General features: G+C 36.4%; 1 protein-coding gene across 1 annotated transcript in view; it reads left to right on the plus strand.

Moving 5' to 3' along the window:
• Window positions 1-4651: 4651 nt before the first annotated feature.
• Window positions 4652-24081, plus strand: part of LOC128520978 (B-cell scaffold protein with ankyrin repeats-like) — a 43307-nt gene continuing 23877 nt past the window's right edge. Inside the window, exons 1-7 of the mRNA XM_053495459.1 lie at window positions 4652-4664; window positions 6374-6769; window positions 12903-13027; window positions 15545-15683; window positions 16352-16494; window positions 16907-17021; window positions 21541-21737. Of these exons, the coding sequence (XP_053351434.1) occupies window positions 4652-4664; window positions 6374-6769; window positions 12903-13027; window positions 15545-15683; window positions 16352-16494; window positions 16907-17021; window positions 21541-21737 (1128 nt within the window). The remainder of the gene's footprint in view (window positions 4665-6373; window positions 6770-12902; window positions 13028-15544; window positions 15684-16351; window positions 16495-16906; window positions 17022-21540; window positions 21738-24081) is intronic.

Here is a 24081-nt window from a genome sequence, read left to right on the forward strand (position 1 = left end):
AATACTAGCTCAGGATTTTTCACATGGTGTTAGGGAGCTGGTAAAAACCCCATGTGTGTTTTCTCATCTGAAGCCTTTACAGCGCCACATGGTATGGAAAATAAATGAATGGAGCCTTTCTATAGCTCACTCCAAGATGTTCAGGTTGGATATCGAAGGTTCATTTACAATTACACCAACATACATTTATCTTTCTTATGCTCCCATATGTTGTTTTAACGTAATTCTTATGTGGTTTCATTTATGTATAATACTTTTCCTTGGAAAGCCGTAGTGATCTGAAGAAAGCAACACTGTAGTTAATGAAGGAGATTTGCTTCTTATTTTGGAGCTGTGGGCATTGACCGGGTCTTCAAATGACTTGCCTGAGACCACTTCACTCACTGTCAGGTCTACAGGCATAAAATTAAAGAGGCAGCACAGTTTAACTGATATCTCACTGTAATGCATTATTTGGTGTGTGGTAAGACTGCAAATACTCAAAGACCAGACTGTTTCTCTTTGAGCATTCTAGAGGATCGACCTCAAAGCAGACCTCAGTCCTCGCCAATTAAACTAGCCAGAAATGTCCACAATGAGATCATTTTGGCTTAATTTACATCCTGGTAGGTAAATTAATTCGCAACGTTCTTAGTCCTTATTTCCCACCAGTTTCACATGGGGAAATGAGAGAAAGTGGTGTCATGAAAAACCAAGCAATGTTCACAATTAGAGTGGTAGGTGTTCCTCTCTCTATGGATTTATCTAATGAGCAGAATAGATTGAGCCTAAGGAGGGTGCCTCTGTGAGAAGTGAAAGATGTAGGGGTAAAGATATGAGGATTCGTGCTCGGTTCACTAATTACAGGCCATTTGAAGCCATATGCATTTTTCTCTTTCCAGCCTACTGCTTTTCCTGGAATGATTAGACCCTTTGCACTTTTAGTTGAACAAGTCATTTTATTCTGTACATGTATGTCGGTTACTTGGTGTGATTTTTGTACAAGTGAAAAACCTCAAAGGCTTACATTTGATTAGTTTCTTTTGTTCAGTTTTTTAATTTTCAGTTGCAGAAACAAATGACCAGGCATATTAAATATGTGTTTAAGAAAAAGCATAAAATGTTAATTGAGAAAAATATTATTATATAAAAATATACTAAATTATGTAAATAGGTAATACAACATATACATATATTATCAAATAATTTGGGGCACTTACAGCTCCACATCAATCACGGCTCTACAGCCAATCATAGGTGCCTGTGAGCTCACGCAAGAGGAAGGAGCAGAAAGCGGTGACCTCCAAATGTGTTACGCCTCCACCAATGGTGTGCAACGAGCAGCTCAAAAAGAATCGTCACACAGTTCGGAGGAAACTTGAAATCGTCTTAGGCCCTCCCTGACTTGTAGTAGTAGCCTTAATATGGTAGCCCTCTACTAATGGGTGGATATGAATAAAATTAGGGAGAAAATCATAGAACAAAAAATGAAAAAAAAAAATACTTATGAGTTTATGGTTAAATAATTAGCATTTTTGACTAACTATTGATTTTATAAATGTGTAGTTATTTAACAGGTGTAGGCCAGTTTCAATTATATTTTCTCCATTCTAATTATTGTTCAATCATCTCCATAGAGATATTATTGTATCTAGTGGTCAATTATATTCTATTGAATTCTATCATGCTCACCTTGGGCCACTTAGAAGCTCCATACTCCCTCTTTTTTACATTTTCATTGGTGGACGAGCAGCAGACAGGAAAATCATGACTGACACCACTGTTTTTACACCAGGGGTTAGGGCTAGTTAAAAATAATAATAAATAAAAATCTTTAGCAAATAGAGGCAAATTTTGTATTTAGGCATCTATAAAGTACAGAAATCCATAACCTGCAACATACTGTAAGTCAAATGTAATACCATTTTGACACAAATTTGCTCTGTGTTATACGCCATTCTGCCTAAATCTATTTTTTATGTTCTAGTTTTACCCAAATACATGGGTAATACTGTATGAACTAATAATAAATAAAATTGATGATAAAATGAACTTAAAAAAAGCATTCCAACATAAAGCTTATTAATTAGTCAACAGTCCTTTTTTCCAGTCGTAGTGATAATTACTTATTAGAGCTTGGTTCAAGGGAAAATACAGTATATTTAGAATAGAATAAGGTTAATACAGAATAACCCAAAAGCAAATGTACTGTCTGATGGTAAGTGTTTCTAGATTTGAAATGTATGCTGTTATGGAGGTTAAGTGGTGCTTGCTTTCTCCAGTATGTGAAAAAGCCTAGACAGTAGGTCTACTTATGTACCTCAAGGTCACAGACAATGTAAATCTTTATCAAAGCCCTTTAACAATTATCCTGCTGTGAAGTTCAGAGAGTGCACCATGTGGAAACAATAACCAGTTACATAGTTCTGTGTCTGAGTTTTATATAGCGGTCTGATCTAGTATTACAAAACATGGCTAATGCGAAAGGCAAAGCTGCATTTGACAGAATATTTGCCGTTTCTATGACTTCGTAATTTCAAGGGAAGTCAAAAAAGGACTTGAAATTTCTTGTGAATGAATGGGTAAAACTGCAACTGTAAGACTCCAGGCACAATATGGAGATGAAAACATTTAAATGTGGCAAATGGTTTAAAGAAGGTTGTATGATGATCACAGCCTAGGTGGCTTGGAGCCCATTGCAGTCGTTCTCATAAGCATTTAGCAAGTGGAACACCTGATCCTTGAAAATCGCCAAATACACACCTGCCTATAAGAACTGTACACACAATCACTCACAAACACCACTTGTACATTACAGGAACTCACCTGGGAGTTATTGCCTTATCACTAGTACAGTCCTGACCTCTCTTCAAGGCATTTTCAGCATGTTTAGGCTGTTAAAGGAGTTCCTGGGAGGCCAGCATTTCAGACGAAAAGCAGGCAGTCCAATCATGGCTCCTGCATACTGAAAATCTTTTCAACTGTACCATGAAGGTATCCAAGAGCTAGTAAAACGTTGGAATATGTGCATTAGTGTAGCCAGGAATTATGAAGAAAAAATATCTGCCTCTGTCAGATATCACAGCTTGCAAATGCTTTTTAGAGCATTTTAATTCTTGTACTTGGGATTTTCACCCATTCTTCCTTGCAAAAGCTTAACCCAATGTTGACCAAAGAGCTTGACCAATATTCTTGGGTCGTCTTGCATGCAAAGCTCTTTTAAGATCTACCCACAAATTTTCGATGATGTTTAAATCAGAGTTAGCCATTCCAAAACCCTCAGTTTCTGTCTCTTGATGTCTTCCATAGTGGATTTCGAAGTACTGTATGTTCAGGATCATTGTCCTGTTGTAGAAGCCATTTTCTTTTTTAGCTTCAGTTTTTTTTTTTTCACAGATGATGTGATGTTTGCTTCCAGAATATGCTGGTATTTAGTGGAATCCATTCTTCAATCCACCCGTGCAATGTTTCCTGTGCCACTGGCTGCAACACAACCCCAAAGCATGATAGATCCACCACCTTGCTTAATAGTTGTCAAGGTGTTTTTTTTTTTACGAATTTTTTTCTTTTTTTCTTCAAACATGCCTTTGCTGATTGTGGCCAAAGAGTTATATTTTAACTTCCTCAGTCCACAGCACTTGTTTCGAAAACACATCAGGCTTCTGTAGATGTTCTGGTGCATACTTCTGACATTGGATTTTATGATGGGAAAGCAGGTCTGCTGACTCTTTTTTAAGCTCAACTGATTCTTTTTTTTTTTTTTGGGGGGGGGGGGTATAAATTGTAAACTGTATGAAAATTCAAGACTATCACTAATTCTAAAATACTCAAACCAGCCCATCTGGCACCAACAATCACGCCGCAGTCAAAAAGCACTGAAATCACACTTCCCCCATGTGTTAATTAAGTTAACAGTATTATTCTTTCATAATTTAAGCACATACATTTTGTTATCAAAAATATATTAGGACACCTAGAGCTACTGTATCACATGCTCTTGGTATGTGGGGTCTAGGTGGTGCATCCAAATAAACTACAAAATAGAGAATAACTGCATAATCATCTTTACATCATCTGAGCATTGTAAAACTATTTTTTTTAATATTGAACAGCTTTATTGTGTAAGATTCTCCTGTGAGAAATAAAGGTAATTTTTCCTCTCACAACTGTATTCTGTAATTCTGCACAATCAAAAGTTGACAATCTTGTTCTAGACTTGAATACAAATGTAAAATACAGACATAGTGAAGGGGTTTTCTCTATATCAAAGTGGAATTAAAACAAATATGTAAAATGCATTAATTAAAAATATAACATACTGCAACTTCTAGTATTCTTGAATTGTCACTTTAATACCAGTAGATTTGTATTAAAAACATTCCATACTCATTATAAAAACGTAACGCATGTTTTTGGGAATCCCCAATAAACTTAATTTAGGACAATACATAATAAAATAAAAATGTAACAACAAACACCTGAGTGTAGTGATCATATCTTTAAACAGGAAAACTGTGGTCATAAACCGCCTTCACAGCTCACACATCCCTGTGACGCACCAACTCCCAGTAAGTTACCAGATATCAATACAAAGGAACCTGTGTGTGTTCAAACACACCTTCCTGTGTACTGTACAGTTCACAGTGCCGCTTGCATCTGCCCAGGAAGAAAGATGAGCAAAATAGGTGAGTTAGTGCATTCTTATAATGTTTATCTATGTTAAACAATGTGTTATATTAAGATAAAATAATATAATTAAATATAAACATAAATACTGTACAGGGTTAGAATTAGTTAATTTCCAATAAATTAGGTTATAAAGTGAAATTGTATGAAGCCTTACACTTACACGGTCTAAACACATTATTTGATTGTTGTTGCATAGCTAACTTCAAAAGAAAACCTTATCAATTTTGCCAATGACATGTTTAATGGAAATTTCTACCTATTATTGTTTATGATAAAAAAAAAATACATATATGTAAGTAATTCAAGCAGTATAGACTTTGGCTATAGACTCTGGCTGCAAACAACATTTAGTTCAGAGCCTGTGATGCATAAAAGCGCCTGATAAACTAACTATTATATACATTTTTCAAATTGGGTATAAAATGATGATGGCAATCAAAATAATCAAACAACATTTACAGTAATTTAAAATGTGGTTTGTTTCAAATCATGACCATAAAAATATTATAATAATACCACTTCAATTGTGCAATAAAATATACCTTAAAATACACATCAAACAGTATTAATATACTATAGTAATTTCCACAACAAACATACAGTACCTATGGTATACATTATAGTATAGTATTCTATAACCTACCATAGTAGCTATAACCTACCACCTACAATAATAGCTTGAACAGTATAGAATGAATTTCAATGAATTTTTGTATCATGAAAAATGATATTCCTGTTATTTAATTTAAAAAAAGAAAGGAATATATTAGATTAATTACTAAAAAAAATCAAGCCTTTTTGTTTTTATTTTTATTTTGATGACTGTGGTTTATACCTCCAATCAAAAAAAACATTATCTTAAAATATTCAAATATTTTCTAAGATCAATCAAAAATGATTTACAATAAATAAAGGTTCAACTTCTGAAAAGTAAGTTTATTTATGCACTCAATACTTGGTTTGGGCTCCTTTAGCTTGAGATACTGCATAAGTGTGTCATGGCATAAAAGCGATCAGTCTGTGGCACTGCTGAGGTGTTAGTGAAGACTAGGTTGCTTTGATAGAAGCCTTCAGCTCCTCTCATTTGTTGTGTCGGTGTTTCTAATCTTCCTCTTAACAATAGGGGTTCAGGTGGGGGGAATTGACCACAGTAATACCATAGTCAGCAAACCATTTAGTGGTAGTTTTGGTAGCGTGGACAGGTGCTAAGTCCTGCAGGAAAAGGAAACCAGCATCTCTATAAAGGAAGCATGAAGCGCTCTAAAATCTGCCCGGTAGGCAGCTGCATTGAATTGGACTTAATAAAACACAATAGACTGGCAGATGACCTGGCACCCCAAATAAAAAAATGGCAACTGTGGAAACTCTTAGAACTTGGATTCTGTGCCTTTTCACTCTTCCTCCAAATAGTGGCATCTTGTTGGAGCCGGGACTTGAACCCCAAATCCAAAGTCCAGAGCCGTAATTCACTGAGCTACCAACACAGATTTAGAATCAAAAATTCTGAATTACAGTATGAACTCAACATTCCCCTGGTATATAAATATACTGTAGATATGTTACAGTATCTCATGGCCAGCGGTTTGGGGACATCTAACCATCACACCCATTTTGAGGACCTTCCCCAAAGTTCCAGTATGCTACTGCACAAATAGTGTAAAACCTTTGATCTTACATTGTGACCCTAATCCCCCGTACCTTCCAGGTAAGGAGTTGCTGATCATCTTCGAACAGGAGGCAGAACAGTGGGCCTCGTACATGCACTCCATCCTTGCCAAATCTGTCCTGGAGCCGGGGATCTGTTGCTACAACATTGCTATGGTATCTAAACGCAGAGACGACTTCCTGGAACTGATGGGCTACAAGTGCAAATTACTCATCCTGTCACGAGGTATGCTGGAAGGCCTGTGTCAGCTGCGTCGCTTCTTCTTAGCCCGGGTGCTGAAGCCTGAGGCTTGTGTGGTGGTGCTGCTGTGTGGTGTCGAAAGCCTGGAACCCCTGCTAGAACTCATTCCTCTTAGGAGTGAAGAATGCCTGCAAATTTCAAGCGAACAAGATGCACAGGAGTACCGCTCAGCTGTGCTCAACATCATTCGCAGAGGTGAGTCTTGTACAAAGAATCAGGAAAAAAAGAGTTGAAGCCTGATAATTTGTAGGACGTCAGTAAGGGAGTCTGTGGTCGATAATGGCACACACAAGTCTTACTGACATTATTAACAGTGTGCATTGAAAAATAGAGGTCATATACAGCAAGCATACTCAGATATACAAATAAAACACTGGTTCATGCAAATACAATAACAAAAAACTTTTTTAGAGAATTACTGTACTCCAAAGACCCCCAGTAAACCGCATTCTTTCCCAGCTGAAGGAAGCATCAGCCTCCAGTGAAGAAGTCTGGCTGTGCTAAATAACTTGGCACAGCAGGTTAAGCAGTGCTAGAGGAACTTAATCAGGTTTACATTCTGCCAGCATGATCGGTGATCCTGAGGTCTGTAATTACGGAGTGTGAGTGGGGAGTGTAGCTGAGAGAGAGAAAGAAATTTTCCACATGTTTGAATCTTCATTATCCACACTGAGCTCTGACAAGCCAATTACCATCCCTCAGCAATATATCATTCACATGAAAAAAATACCAGAAATGAGTGATGAGCAGTACCTGATTACGTATGTGCAGAAGAGCAAGAATGAAAAACATTTTCTAAAACTATAATATAAACTGCACATTATTCTACCAGGTTCTGCTAACGCAGTAAATATGGCATTACCACACTGTCCCAAACCTTTAATGAGTATACTTTATCACTTTCATATGCGCCCAATGTGAGTACATTGCCAGTACTACGGTCCACATGTGAGCATATATTAATACTTAACTAATGTTTTTTCATAATGATCAGTTGACTATGAAGAAATACTGAAGCTTATATCATATAAATCATATATGGATAGAGATTAATAATGGTAATAGTTAAGCATTACCATCTTGTACTTATACTTTATGCAGTATTAATTGAGATTAATTTTTCAGGCAAGCTGTATTTGGAAACAGTGTAGGCACCCAATGATTAAACTGCTTCTTTTATTTCCTCTACACACAACCCTGAATTAGTTCTTAATACCTATTCTAATTAGCATATGGTATGCCTCATTCTTTCTGTATGCTTGAATAGATCAAGCTTCTGCTGGATAATCTTACATTCTCAGAAAAACCTTTAGTGATGCTAAAGTTTTTGGTAAATTGTCTGAAGTTACTTAAATAGCCTAAAACTTGAGTTAAACTTAACTATGTTCCAAATAATGGAAATTATCTTCAGATGGAGGTCAACCAAAGCATTATTGATACAGCTTGCAGACAGATCTAAAGTAAGAGACAAAAACAAGGTCAGAGAACAGCCAATGGCCGGGAGACATGTAAACAGCATGAACTAGAATAGGCAAGGAGCAATAACAAGAAAACCAGAACAAAATAAAAATATATATATTTAGGTATTATCATTAAAAATGGCTATTCATATATATCTACTGTATGTATGCATTATTATTTCCTGATTCATGCATATATATCATACATCATTATACCATATTCTACAAGTGCGGTTTTTAAATGTTCAGGGCTTTCAGTCACTTGTTACAGTTTCTATAGTAACAAGTTACATAGACATTCTATGGTTCGTGTTTGACATAAATTGAACAAAAATTTTACAATATTTGATAAAAATATACCGTATGGCGATATATTGTACAAAATAATGCAATATAATAAATAATACATTTCCATATATATAAAACTAGTGCTAATATTTATTAATATATTGCAATATATGAACTGACAATGTATGGATATTGCATTACCTTTTCCAGTGAAGACAAAAAAACATTAAAATTTATACTTATAATTCTTTTATTGAAACTTTATGCATGTTTAAGGATTATACACACCCTTTTACTTTGTCAGTGTGCTCTGATTAATGCCTATAAAGTCCATTTTGTTAGAACTACATTAACATATAAGCATATTGTAAAATATATATAAAGAAATATATATATATATATATGTATATTTAATCAAATTCAATATATTCTAAAGTATTTTGTTGAATATAAAATTACATACATTAAGATATACATTTGAATATATTTTTATATATTAAAAGTATACAAATATTTCATATTAAAATATATGAAAAGCGGATCAATATATTAATTCATATTTTTGGATATGAATATCTTTTTTTCTGTTAATTATTAGTTAATATCAGTTAGTGTAGCAACAAGGAATATTATTATAAAATCCTTTCAATTTACCAGTAGATCAGACCACAAAATAATTTTATATATTGACAGTTAATATATGGAGAAATATATTTTCTTTGTGTAAGGGTTCAGCGCTATGGTCTTTTAACATCACAAGCTCATAACAGGAAGGAACTTGTTTTATGGTAACATAACTATACATTAAACATTACTAAAGTACAGTACATAGCCAAAAAAACAGGATGCGTGTTTAGTACAGAGATTCTTTGAATCACAGACATGAAGCATAATAGATTAACCAACATGATGATGATAATGAAATTCAGTGGTGCACAGGGTAATCCGGCACAATCAGAAAGTCATAAACTAGGCATAAAAGTTGTAATGAGGTATACGATTTAAACTTTCAACAATGACATAAACATTTAGAGTGCAAGTTTATAAAAGGGATGACAGGAGCAAAAGTTCACACTCAGGTTGATTTATACATTAACCTTAATAAGTTAGTAAATGTGAAGTGGGTGCAGCTGATAATGAAGAAGATGAGATTAATTTATTTCCTTCCACGATATCCATATTGGTAAAAAATCTCCAATTTAACTTTTCTTTCAATGAAAATTCATAATGCACAATTCTATACAATGCCAACATGATTTTAAACCATAGTCACTTTAAATCTTCTCTTCTAATATCCCAAAATATTTAACATACCAGGACAATAGATGAGGACAATTTAAAATTTAAATTTCCAATGTGTGTGTGTTTGTGTGTGAGTGTGTATGTGTACATAGCATGGTAAATCGATAAAAGATAAAAGTATGGTTAAGACACATAGAATGAAAACATTCTCGATACCCTTTCATGCACAGCAGGTTTACCTCTCAGGAAAAGTTAGGACATAACCATTGTCATTGACATTTCCATTATCTCCATGCTTTGTTATGGTTTCACACAATCATTTGGCTGCAACACACATCACTCTCTCCTCTCACTCGCTCTTCCTCTCCCACGCATACTACACACCTCTTATACACCCACAACTAGTATATGTTCAGGTAATACACACAATACCGGAGCGGGGAAGTCAAACTCAAAGACAAAAGTCTACATGAAACATGGATATTGTCTTTGTCTTTACTCGGTATGTTCAGATGAATAAATCATATTAATTTAAATAGATTGAGATAGAGGAAAATGTTGCTTGTTCAAGACTGACCCAGACAACCTACTTAAACAATAACATGTATTACATGAATAACATGAATTATTCCTATGAAAGTAGAGCAGGTAACTTCCATAAAGATGGCAAAATAACACAAATCATTAAAACATACATTATACATAAAAAACAATAAAAGAATGGGACCAACCCTACTGATGGTAACAGTTTATTTTTTTGAACTTATGTTGTATGAGAAAAAGAATCATATACAGTACAGACAAATACAGTATTCTGATTTGGTGTTATCCTACTGTATGCACTTATTCAATAGTTAAGAGACAGCTCCATTTTACGTTATAAAACCTGCTTAGTCTGTCTGCTGTCACCATGAGAACACTATGTGCTGCTCTGATGCCTGTTGAGGTTGAATGTGACACTATTTATATAAAAAAAACTGTTTTTCTGCTGCTTCCTTGGGGATTTGGAGGAACAATGCTAAATGAATGATAACTTTGTTTTATTTCCATGTAATAAAAAAAAAAATAACAGTACTAAAAGCCGTTATCTAAGTTTCAGATTTTATTAACATAACTAATGCAAATGATGTTTTAAGCTAATTTACATATTTTCATTTTTATTATTATTCTGTTTACTTTGCTTAAACTTCTACTGGTCTTTTTTTATGACTGGTTCATAGGACTATGAACGCTATAATATTAATAATTGCATTTTAATTATAAATATTATATATGATTAGTAGAGATATAGTGTTTATTCAGATAAATTAACTTTTGTTTGTATAGCACTTTAACAATGGTCACTGTCGTAAAGCACCTTTACACAATCCAAAGAAATTATGAAAGTTTGTATGAAATATGAATGTGTATGAATGAAAATGATCAGATGATCCCTGATGAGCAAAGCGAGGGCAACGGTGGCAAGGGAAAACTCTCTGAGATGATAATAGGAAGAAACCTTGAGAGGAACCAGATTCAACAGGGAACCCATCCTCATTTGGGTGATAAGGGACAGCAGGGATTGATCAGCATACATACTGTGTGTTTGTCAGCTGGCGGTTTAATATGACACTCGGGATCTTTAAGTTAATATGGAGTCCAGTTCATTATCGGAGGCTTGGGTAGACTGTAGGAAATTCCAGTCCTGAACTATCGAGCTACTGTACTGCAGTCACAAGTCCTCAGAGGAACAACTGTCAGCATCAGCCGAGGACAGGACCGTCTTTATGGTAAAGTAGAACCGTCACCAGTCACCACACGCATCCCAAACAGACCACACGGGGCATCCATGCAATGAGGAGCGGGGCACCAGGACGGGTCAGACAGCTCCAGTTGTCAGAGGGGGTCTGGATCCCTGGCAGCTCAGGACCAGCATGTGTAGCTCGACAGAGATACAGGGAGAGTTAAAGAGATAAAGAGAAAGAGAGATAAAGGAGAAAAGAGAACAGAGAAGCGGACAGAGACGAAGAAAAGGAGAGATAACAGTTTGGTATTGTCACAGTCACACAATAAAGTGAATGTATATTTAGTGCAGAGTGCAAGCAGGGACTCCGGCAGGACTAATAATGAGAGCATAACTAAAAGGGAGAGCCAGAAGGAAACACAGACATGAGGGCTCCCTGAGATGTAACGCAACCAATCAGTTCACCGTGAACAAACCTGAGTGATCACTAAGAGTGGGGAAGACAGCATCTAAACATATCAGCTAACCGTAATACTCTACGTCCATGAGTCCCCCAAATCTGCACATTTACCCAATGCAAATCTATTTACAAAACTGCTTGGCTAAATAAATAGGTTTTAGCCTGGACTTAAACACTGAAACTGTGTCTGAGTCCCGAACATTAATTGAATTGAAGACTATTCCATCACTTTGGGGCTTTGTAAGAAAAAGCTCTGCCGCCTGCTGTAGTTTTCATAATACGCGGTACTGACAAGCAGCCTGCATCCTTTGATCGATTGAAGTAGGCATGGCGGAAGACACTGGCAATTTACTCAGATACTGTGGCGCGAGACCATTTAATGCTTTATATGTCAAAAGTAGTATTTTAAATTAGATGCGAAATTTTACAGTTTATTTACCTAGTTGAACAACCAGACAGTAAGGCATTACAGTAGTCTAACCTAGAGGTGATAGAACCAATTTTTCTGCATCGTTTAGTGACAATATATTCCTTATCTTGGCAACATTTAGGTGAAAGAATGCTATCCTGGTACTATTATCTACATGTGCTTCAAATGAAAAACCAGAATCTATAATCACCCAGGGGTCTTTTACTGTTGTACTTGATGGAACAGAAAGGCCGTCTAAAGTTACAGTGTGATCAAAAAGCTTGCTTCTAGCTGCATGTGGTCCTATGACTAGAACCTTTGTCATATCAGGATTAAGCAGAAGGAAGTTAATTAACATCCAATCTCTTATGTCCCTCTCACATTGTTCAACTTTATTAAGCTGGTTAATAAATGAAGCTATTTTAGTTTCTAATGATGCAGTCTATATATCACTGACCAGAAGCTGCTCTGTGTATGTTTGATCCGGTGGCAAATCATATGCAAATTCATAGCCTTCCTCATACGTCAGATAAACCGCCTTTATCACTCAGTATGCAAATCCCAATCTCCTGATCTCTTCCTGCAGGAAAAATGACTGCTCATCAAAATTGGATTGGAAAAAAGTTACAATAATTACTGTTAATATCAAGATGCTATTTAAAAATGCAAATTCACTTTTCCTTATTTGCTGGAAGGAACAGCTATAATCACCACCTAAAGTTTTTGTCATATGTATTTGACCTCAGGCGGACAGATATCAGCAGGGGACACGAAGATTTCTCAGGAACCAAAACTGGACAGAAGGCACTCTGCTGGTTCTGCACTGGCAAAATCCTCTTTGATAGTCCTGCCCTGTCGTGTTCCTTGTGAGGTGGGCATCAACATTTTACTACATTTCATTAAACAAACTGCATATAAGTATATCATAATTTTACACGCTACAGATACAGCACCACATGAGCATGCTTGTTAATGAGATGTAAATGTTGATTAGTAAATGACCTTGTTACTAACTGCAATATGGAGTATATAAAGTGTTATAAAGTGTGATATTAGAAGGTTTTAATATCACATGTGGTTTTAGTACTACTGTCAAAAAAACAAGTACTATATTGCGTTTTTGTAAATGCATTTTTTTTGCATTTCCAGCATTATGGTAAGCTTAAAAAACATTCAGCTACACTTAACTAACTGGAAATAATTGAGAGTTACCTTTATTTACTCATTTATGCATTCATTGGTTTTTTGTTAAATGCATTAGCAGCTAAATCCATGGCTTCCAAAAATGTTCATGTAGTTCAGCTATTGGAATTTCCTAACTAAATTTGTCTGGCCTGTGCATTTTTTTGATATCAGAGTCATAAGATTTTCCTTTCCTTTCAAATGTCTAAGCTAAGGTGCTTTTTTCTCCAGCACGGCCGGACTCTGGAATTTCTTCTTAGAGTGACATTTAGGTCCTGTGTTATAACAAACACCATGCTGGTGAATTCTCACAAGGTGTTGATTAATTTTCCATGACAGCAGCACTGACAGAAGTCTACACTTAGTTTATGGACATTCCATTATATTAATTATGAAATTATACTGTATACAGGATGAGCCATAAGTTTCCATACAAAGGAAAAATAAATATTCTTTAATGAGAAACAATTTATTTATATAATATGCTCTACATGGTTACCATTGTTTTGTAAACGCATTGTATTAAGTTTCACCCACTATTAATGAACACGCATTAGCACATCTGGAGATACAATATGTGTGCAATGGTGTAGTTTAATGCGGTCATTCAAATGATTTATGTTTCTTATCTTTTCCTGATACACCATGTCAAGCACATCTTGTTAGAGTATTATCACTTCTACAATCATTTGTGAAAGAATGGGTCGCTCTCAGAAGCTCAGTGAACTCCAGCATGGTAACGTGATAGGATGCCACCTGTGCAATAAGTTCAGTCGTGAAATTTCTTCGCTACTAAATATTCCATAGTCAACGGTTAGTGGTATTGCAGCAAAGTGGAAGCAATTGGGAATGACAGCAACTTAGCCACGAAGTGGTAGGCCACGTAAAATTACAGGGCGGGGCCAGAGGATGCTGAGACATTGCCAACTTTACAGTATAATCAATAGGCAATAGCTACAGACCTCCAAACTTCATGTGGCCTTCAGATTCGCTCAAGAACAGTGTGTAGAGAGCTTCATGAAATGGGTTTTCATGGTCGAGCATCTGCATCCAACCCTTACATCACCAAGTGCAATGCAGAGCATTGGATGAAGTGGTGTAAAGCACGCTGCCACTGGAGCGTGGAGATGTTTTCTCTGGAGTGACGAATCCCAATTCCCTGTCTAGCAAACTGATGGATGAGTCTGGGTTTGCTGGTTGCAGGGAGAATGGTACTTGTCTGACTGCAAACAAGTTTGGTGGAGGGGGGATTATGATGTGGGGTCTTTTTCAGAAGTTGAGCTCAGCCCCTTAGTCCAGGGAGAGGAATTTTTAATGCATATCACAACATTTTGTGGAAATAAAATTTTTTGGTAACAGTTTGGAGATGGCCTCTTTCTGTTCTAACATGACGCAGCACTAGTTCACAAAGAAAGGTCTATAAAGACATGGATAAGCGAGTTTGGTGTGGAGAAACTTAATACTTAAACTTCACAAATAAGTTTTTGGAAGAATGGTCAAAAACTCCCATAAACACAGTCCTAAACCTTGTGGAAAGCCTTTACAGATGAGTTGAATCAACATTATATTAAACCCTTTTTAACTAATTGGACTAAGAATTAGGTGTAATTCAAGTTCAAATGCATGTGGAAGCAGACGAGCGAATACTTTTGACAATATAGTGTATATATTTTCATCACAGTGCTTAGTGGGTTTTGCAAATGCAACTGGCAATACTGTTCTTGCAAGAACTATTATAGAACAGCTGACCTTTGTGTTTTAAAATGAATCTGACTTTTATTGTTGTTGTTACTTAATTACCCATTGCCGGAGTTTTAGAATGTATAAAATAAACTCAACTTGTGGCAAGACTGGACACTAATTGTCCCATATTAGCCCTGTCTGAATGAAACTCTTATCAGATCAGCATGAATTTAAACAGCTAAATTGCAATGTTTCATCAGAATAATTTCAATCAGATTCAATCAAGTGGAGTAGGCATAAACATAACCGTGGGCACATTGCTGTACAACACTTTGGGACATGGTATTGTACCATATGTATCCATTCACAACAGGACAACGATAATACAAAAGCTTTAGATAACAGTAATTAAAACAGTAAACTGGATTACAAACCGTTAGCTTGTAATGTATTTTTTTTCTACAGTAACCCTAAAAGTATTCTACATTGTATAACTCATGCAGCTTGATCTCCATTTTCACAGAACCCTGGGGAGGTGTTCCTTCTCCTGAAGCAGGCCATGGCCAGTAAAGACTGGGAGGTGGAGTTCAGTGGGAGCAAGCAGAAAGTGAGAGTAAAAGCAGTGAACTGGAATGAGAGCACTCTCAGTGTGACAGCTGCAGGTAAAGATTAATCTTAAACCTTCCCACCTTTTCTCTGGAGAAGGTAGGCCTGTTTATGTTGTGGGGTTATGGATACAACAAAACAAAAAAATATATATTTATAGTAAAGTTCATTGACTTATCGACAAGCAAAATGATAGGTAGATAAAACATGTAGTTGGTCTTATACTGTTTATTCTGCAAGTATCAGTATTCAGTGCTGAAGGAAAGTTTTCTGACCATTACAAGTTTTTTGTTTCATGTTCATTTAAAAATGGACTCAAATCCTTTATCGCTCATTATTATACACACAATACTTCACAAGGACAAAATAAAAAGCGGGTGTTTGGGGTGTTCGGAATAGGTCTGTCTGACCTCTCTACCTTCATGTCTACTTCTGTAGACATGAACACAGACTAGCCACAACACTACCAATAACACTGATTATTAACAATATACCAGTAAACTGGTGACGGGATCATGGATACCTAAGGCTCATTTATGCATGTAAGTCTAATCCATGCAGGTGACAGAATCAACTAAATCAGATTAATGTTTATAGGAAAAAAATGCTTCTCATTCGAAACTCTAGGAAAAAGAAAACAAGTATGTGTTAGCCTTATAAGCAGGGAAATTTCCTGATGCACTAGATTTGTTTTGGTCAGTATTATGGTAATTGCATTTTATAGAATTTCCTGCTGGGAGTGTAGTGGTAACGCTCTACTGTGGAGGTGTAAGAAAGGGCAGCACACACCTACACTACTACAACACCATGGGAGAGATTTCCCGCCTACTGAAGCAAGCTGCAGAACCGATGAACTTCATGTGTCAGGTACATAAAGAGCATGAAACACATTAGAAGCTCAATTAACGAAACATCAGGTACATGATTAGTGCCGGGTCAAATTCATCTTGCTAACAAACCTTCCCTTCGAGCCATCTTCCTTTCAAATGAGTTATTATGTTTATAGTGTGTTCAGGCTTATGGCATATTTATTATAATGATTGTGTATGTTTATGTTGAGCATATGACATTTCAATGGTTATTTATCTGCCTGAAAAAGACTATTCTGCCATTTGTTTTACACTTGAAATGCCTGCTTTAAGTCCTATTAAGAGGTGTTTCTAGAATTAAAAGATTGCAGCGTCCTACTGTAGCTCTTTCAATAATTGTAATAAGTTATGATATTTCTGTCAAAGCTTTTTTCCTGCACATATTTTTCAATGTACTCTATTCGATTCAGGCTTTTCAGTTATCCTCCTCAGAGAAGCTGGATGCTATTCTAGCTGCATGCGTGTTGAAGAAGATGCCTACTGGAGGTTTTCAAGGACTGCAGAATGATCAGACTCTGACTGGAGGTAAATGAGTCTTTGCATTTAGTTTACTCCTGAAAGCAGATCACAGCTCAATTTAACAGACACCAGAACTGAGTTTTAGTGTGAAGCTGCTCTTACTGATCTGTGACCTCCATGTACAAGTACCTCATTTTTCTTTTAGTTAATAAATAAATGTAAAAGAAATGCCATCCTACATTACCTTTGATGTGTACCACTGGTGGTTTCCCCCCCAGAGCATTAAAAAAACATTAATACTGTCACTAATGAAACATTTCTTATTCTCACACAGTATTACACCAGAATATAATAAAAGCTTCATAAGTGATTCTATATAGACCATTGTTTCAGACATATAATAAGGTCAACCATCAAGCCAAACTGGAAATGCTGGTTTAAAATTCAAAGGACATGCAACACAGGGCAACATCTCATCTCTTCCGAGCAGAATGGAAAGTAGTTTTTTGGTAATGGTGAAAATGACAAGTCAATCTTTACACCAATCATCATTTCTTAATTCAATTTAATTTTATTTGTATAGCGCTTTTAACAATTTGCATTGTCCAAAAGCAGTTTTAGACAATCAAAAGAATTATTGAAGTTTGTATGGAATTTGAATGTGTATGAATCAAAATGGTCAGTTTGTCCCTGGTGAGCAAGCCGAGGGCGACAGTGGCAAGGAAAAACTCCCTGAGATGGTAATAGGAAGAAACCTTGAGAGGAACCAGACTCAACAGGGAACCCATCCTCATCTGGGTGAAACAGAAAGCAGGAATTGATCTGCTTTCATACTGTGTGTTAGGTGGCAGGCAGTTCAGCATAACAGTTGATGTTAATTGATGTTAATATGGAGTCCAGTTAGTTATTGAAAAGGTAGACTTGTATGTCTTGAACAGTCAAGTCCTCAGAGAAACAGCTGCCAACACCAGTCGAGGCCAGAACCTTCGAACCAGTCTTCTAGGTAGAGAGAAACCATCTGACTGTCTATCAGCCTAAATTAATACACATTGCTCCTCAGTCATTCATACACCTGTGTGGACAGGGACAGGGCACAAGACTTGGCTGACCGAACACGGCCTGTATCACTCATTTCTCTATTGTCAAAATTTCTTCTTTTCCCATTTTTTTGCACAAAGATACATTCATTCGCCATCTGTAGCACTTGCTTTTGAATACCTTTCTCATTTAAGCCACTTTTTCTGTTTCACATTTGCACACACACACACACACACACACACACACACACACACACACACACACACACGGACACAGACACTCACTCACCAGCTTGATGAATAGCGGGTTCGTGCCGCTTTCCCAACATGGTGTCTGAAAGCAATAACAGTCTCCTTAGGGAATGCTTGTCATTAAAGTTGACCTTTGGTTCTGCTTCACTGATGTTTGTAATGTACAGCTCTCTAAGATCTTCCTTTGTACTCAAATCAAAGGCGGGAGCTCATAATGTAATATTTGTTGTTTTTCTTAGGCTTGTGTTACAGTTACAACATACTGTATATGGCAAGATGTAATGTCATATGTTGTAAAATGGACAATGGACACCATTCACAAGATATGTTTAAGATGATAAAAGTTAAGAAAAGAAAGATGTGACAAAAAATATACAGTAATCTTCATCCATTAGACGCATTTCTTTTTTAAAGGACATTTTGGGGGATATAACACAGACCAAACAGATGACATGAAACACATTTTAAATTGTTTGCATTTTCACTACCAGTTATGGTAAAAACTGTGATATATTTTACAACAATAAGCTCTTAATTTGTTTTATAGAAATTTATTCAAGAAATGCAACCAGAACAGGTTAAATATACATTTTTCAAATATGATTAAATTTAATTTCAGTAGCAAAAATAATCTTTTTAAAATTCACAAACTCTGCCATACTGTATGTGCTACCCATGCACATCCCCATTTTGGAAAAGATGTCATGAGTACACAAACATGACTGCCATAGGATGTTCATTAGATGCCACCTAGGGACGTCATGAGTTAAAGTCATGGATAAACTTATGTATCAGAACATTTAACGTGTTTGTCACTATGGGTTTTTATTGGTCGCAATCCATTTTGATGCAACACAAGAAAAGTGTAAACGATTTATGATTTTTATATAAAAGTTTTAATACATTTTAGGAACAAATATTTTTAATTTAATTTAATTTATTTGAAAGCATTCATAAAATTCATGAATACAGTCAGTTAGATATTGATGGTAAAATACATTTTTGATTGACCAATAATAAAAAAAGATAAAAACTTGACAGATATAAACCAATGTTATCTAATCACTTCTAATCACTTTAATAAATTCAGCACCCATAGAGTCATTATTGCACCTAGTGATCAAAAATGGAACTACAACGAGCACTAATACACCGATCAGCCATAACATTAACACCACAAAACACTCTCACTAATTCATCGTCTCTACCGCTTTAACCTGTATTTAGGTTCGCGGGGGGCCTGGAGACTATCCCAGGAGACTTAGGGCACAAAGTGGGGTACACCCTGGACAGGTTCCCAATCCATCGTCTGGCACTCACACGCTCATTCACACACAACTGGCATTTTGCAAATGCGAATTTGTCTACTTTGCATGTCTTTGTACTGTTGGACAAAACCGGAAGAAACCCACCAAGCCTGGGGAGAACATGCAAACTTTACACACACAGACCCGAGCAGGAAACTGTCGCTTTGCACCACTCAAACCTAGCAGTGCTAACCACTAAGCCGCCGTGACATCACCACAAAATATTAACGCATTTATATTGGTTATTAATAGCATACATCAGGATCATGGGCAGCTGAGGCTGATTTATGACCACAGGAATCAACGGCCAGCTCTGATCCAACAGAAAAGCCAATACAGCACGACTCACCAAAAAAAGTCAAAGCTTGCCATGACAAAAAAAAATATACAGTATGCGGCCACTGCACTGCAGCTCACTTTCACAGGAACAAGCAGGCAAAGAGCCCAAGGCTGCTGCTCCGGCCTCCAAACTCCCCAGATCCCTAGCTAAGTACCCATGGAATGCACCAAACAAAAATTTTAATAAATGGAGGTCCCACCCTCCAACCCACAAAGTATCTGCTGCCAATGACCTGGTGCCAGACACCACAGCACGGTCCCAGAGGTCTTGTTAAGTCATGCCCCAGGGGGCAGAGCTGCCCCGACTGCACAAGGGGAACCTACAGTACACAGTACAGGACATTTCACCTTTTTTGTGCCAAGTTAAAAATAAATCCTCCAAAAAACACTCCATGGCTGTTAAGATCATGCTTGGCAAACAACTAACATTAGAGGCACACATAGTGAGCAGGCAAAGCATTTGTAAGGTACAGATCCATTTCTATTTTTAAGATGCGTTATATTGCAAAGGAGGAAGTATGGATTGGATCGTCTACATACATCAGAAATGTGTCTATACCAGAGCGACCTTGTTTCTTACACAAAAGCTGAGAACAAGAAATATGTGCTAATTTTCCAATACCTACATTTTTGAAACTACAGTATTTCAGGCATGGATTTTAAAATGTACCGTAGATGGGGTGGAACTTTTTGCTCAACCCTGAGAAGCCTGTGTAATGATAATAGCTCTACTGGGTGTCTTGCTAGTGAAGGGAAGCACACACACACACACACACACACACACACCTGCTGATTAAAACAAAGCTCTCAAAACAAGCTCTTTGCTGGATGATTGCACAATTTCAGCCTATATAGTAGAATACAGCTTTATTTAAGATTATAGCCTTATGGTATTATTATTGTTGCCCTACATTATAAAAACCTATGGGCTTGAGCTGCTACTTCTGATCTTCGGCCAGTGCAGCAACAGAAAATTGGTTTTGAATAACCTGGAGCGGTCTGGAAGTAAGGCTCTGATTGATGGAGTAATCAGTTCATCAGTAGTCAGTATTGATCCTGTGACCAACAAATGATTTTCAATACCTGCCTCTGAGCTGTATTCTGCCATCAGGGCCGGTCATCACTCACGGTACAAGCTGATCACAGCTGAGATTAAATTCATTTTCTTGCTGTTCTGAAAGTTTCTTTCAAAACACAGAGAACAAAAACATTAGAGAGAATAATCTTTATACAATAATGTAACCTCTTAAAATCTGAATATGAAGCAGTACAAAGCCTAATAAATAATGCACCAGCTTTGATTTTCAAACACCTACACACTGAATTATTGTTTGGACTGGGAGCTAAAGCCATGGTGTAAAGTAACCCTTCATATAGCTTCCAAAGCGGCAAAGGTCTATCAATTTTGTGCTTTATTTTTGCTTCTGTGTTTGATACTGCTACCACATGTTTTCACATAGAGATGGATCTCTACACTTACAGGTATTATAAGATGTTTATTTCTGTGGGTGCTCACAATTTAGATGTCTACTGTATGTTTTTTCATTTATATACTTATGGAAACATTTCTAGATCATACAGAGGATGCAAAGCTCTTCAGTCATCCATTATACGGTCTAACAGCATTAAAACTGGTGTTGTCATCTGCAGTATCCCACTCAGAGGACATCCCAACTCTCCTGCACTTTGCGGCGCAGTATGGCTTAAAAGATCTAACCAGTGTTCTGCTGCAGTGTCCTGGAGCTCAGCAAGCCATCAGAATCACCGACTGTTCCGGACACACACCACTTGTCCTAGCACAAAAAAATGGACATTCACAGCTCCATGTTCTTCTGAAGGAATCTCTGGTGAGTTCTTTTTCATAAATTGTTGCTGTTGGAAGATTTAAATATAGTAGAAGCTTTTTTTTATTGTATTAATTAATTTCTTTAATGTCCACAGACAGATGGACAGACAGATACAGTAGCTACAGTAGATGAGTTTGGTAAAAGTTCAATATTGTATGATATTTCAAAGAAATGCCGTTTATCCGCTGTGTAAGCCAAGAGCTTCTGAGGCTGTAGGAGAGGAAACCATGAACATCTTGTAGTCAATTTAGTTATTAGTAATACAAATATAATTGCAGGAAACAGAAAAATACCCACTGGCATGTATTAGAATATTTCCTTATAGGGATGTGTGTGTGGGGTCTAGAAAGGAAAGTTTTTCTCTTGCAGGTTCCTAAAGACACTGAAAAATACTCAGAAACCAGTGCAGCTAACAATCTAACAATAAACAAGATCTAACAATAAACTGAAATTTGTAGGATATAAATTTGCTCAGCTCCTGAAATTGCGGAAGTTCCTTGGTTGAGCAAACTGGGGTCTTTAAATAGGAACTTTCCTTCTCCGAATTCAGGAAACTTTTGATTATAGATGACAATAGCGAACTATATGACTTTTGTTGTCTGTTATTTTCAGAAAACCTTGTGGCCCATAAAAAAAACAGAAAAACAAGTCATGTGTATAGTGCAGGTTCTATTAGAATCTGTATTTGTTCCTAACTCTAGAATGTGGTGTATATACTGTATTATCTGTTCGTTCTGATTGGATTGAACAGTGTATATCCAATGGATTTGGATTCATTACATTCTTAATCCTTATTTATAAATTTTAACCTTTAATTTCATTTCATTACTCATTAAACGACTTCATAAACCCGCTCAAATGGAACAGTGAGACAGAATGAGGAGAATGAGAAGTTGATTCTAACAAGCAAACCCAGCTGACCTCAGGCCCGAGGGGTTTATAGCTGCCTGCTCACAGGCAGGCCTACTAATGTTCAAACCATTATTTATGGACTTCCTCCCCCATCCTTCAGGCCCCTCAGTGGTTGTAAATACCCAGCTCAGGTGGATTGGGGTCAGCTAGCAACTGCTGTCAAGTCACTGATTTGTTTTTGGATATTTGCAGCCAAAGGGATGTTAATGGGGCTAGGGAAGGTGTCTCTTTTTAATGTTACCCTTGAGGATGGGGTGAAGAAAGGAACTGTGTTGGATTTATGTCTTTAAATGTTGTTGTGTCTAGGATTGGACTTGTGATATACTTAGAGCTCAACATGCCAGTAAACCTAGCCTTATACCGTATACTGGAACATTACACTCTGAGGAGAACATTTCGTTCTTTAAGAAACTCCAATCCCGGTAACGAATTAAATCACTGGCTGGGCCGATGCAACAATGATGAAACCCCACTGATGTTATTCCAACCCTTGTGCTCCGTTAAAGTCCTTATGAACCATTTTAATTGTTTGCCCGATGTAAGCGAATATTAAAAACACAAACTCAAAGGTTGAAAAAACAAACAAACATATAAAGCAATATGTGGCTCTTTTCTTATTCACAGCGGTGCATTATAGTAAGGGTCTGAGAAAGCAGTTTGGAGAATGTTAATTACAGGATTATACTTTTTTTTTTCTTATTTGAACGGATAAATGCCTGTGTGAATTAAGATCCCTAATACTGTAGCACCCAGATGAAAGCAAAGGGGAGGCTTCACTTATTCACTAGTTAACAGGTATCAATCCTAATGAATTCTTACAGGTAAACTAATCCTAAACGTATAATCCATGATATGGGGAAGTTTTTTTTTTTTTGCAAGATGTTTGTTTAACATTTATGTGAGATTGTTTTAGAGTAGGTAATACATTGTCTCACAGACATTCCACAAAATTACTGTAAGTGCACATAAAAAGTGTAATGTTCCATTTATTAGTTCATAAAAAAAGTGTAATCTTTGGTAATCTGCTGTAGTAAACAATAAACCTGCAGTTATAGCAAAGTAATTAAAGCTGGTAATGAATGACATCACTACGTTGTCACGTGGTTTCCCACAGCATTGGAATGTTTTATTTTTTACTTAATACATTTTGTTTGACAACCCATGTTTAGGTAATACAATATTTTGCTCTTGAATAGAAGCAAATACTACATCATCCAGGAGGTAATCTTCACGTTCATTTATAAGAATAAATTATAATTATAGTTAATAATTGATCTATTTAATATTTGATAATTGGGGATGGGAAACACCAGAGACCAGCTGATACTATAGTATCACAATGTCTAAGTGTCAATTTGATTTTTATTGTGATCCTGTTAGTATCACAATTTTACAAAAATCTCGATTTTATTTTTTTTCTTTGTTTGTTGTA

This window comes from Clarias gariepinus, chromosome 1 (assembly GCF_024256425.1).
Source record: "Clarias gariepinus isolate MV-2021 ecotype Netherlands chromosome 1, CGAR_prim_01v2, whole genome shotgun sequence".
NCBI classification, from domain to species: Eukaryota; Metazoa; Chordata; class Actinopteri; order Siluriformes; family Clariidae; genus Clarias; species Clarias gariepinus.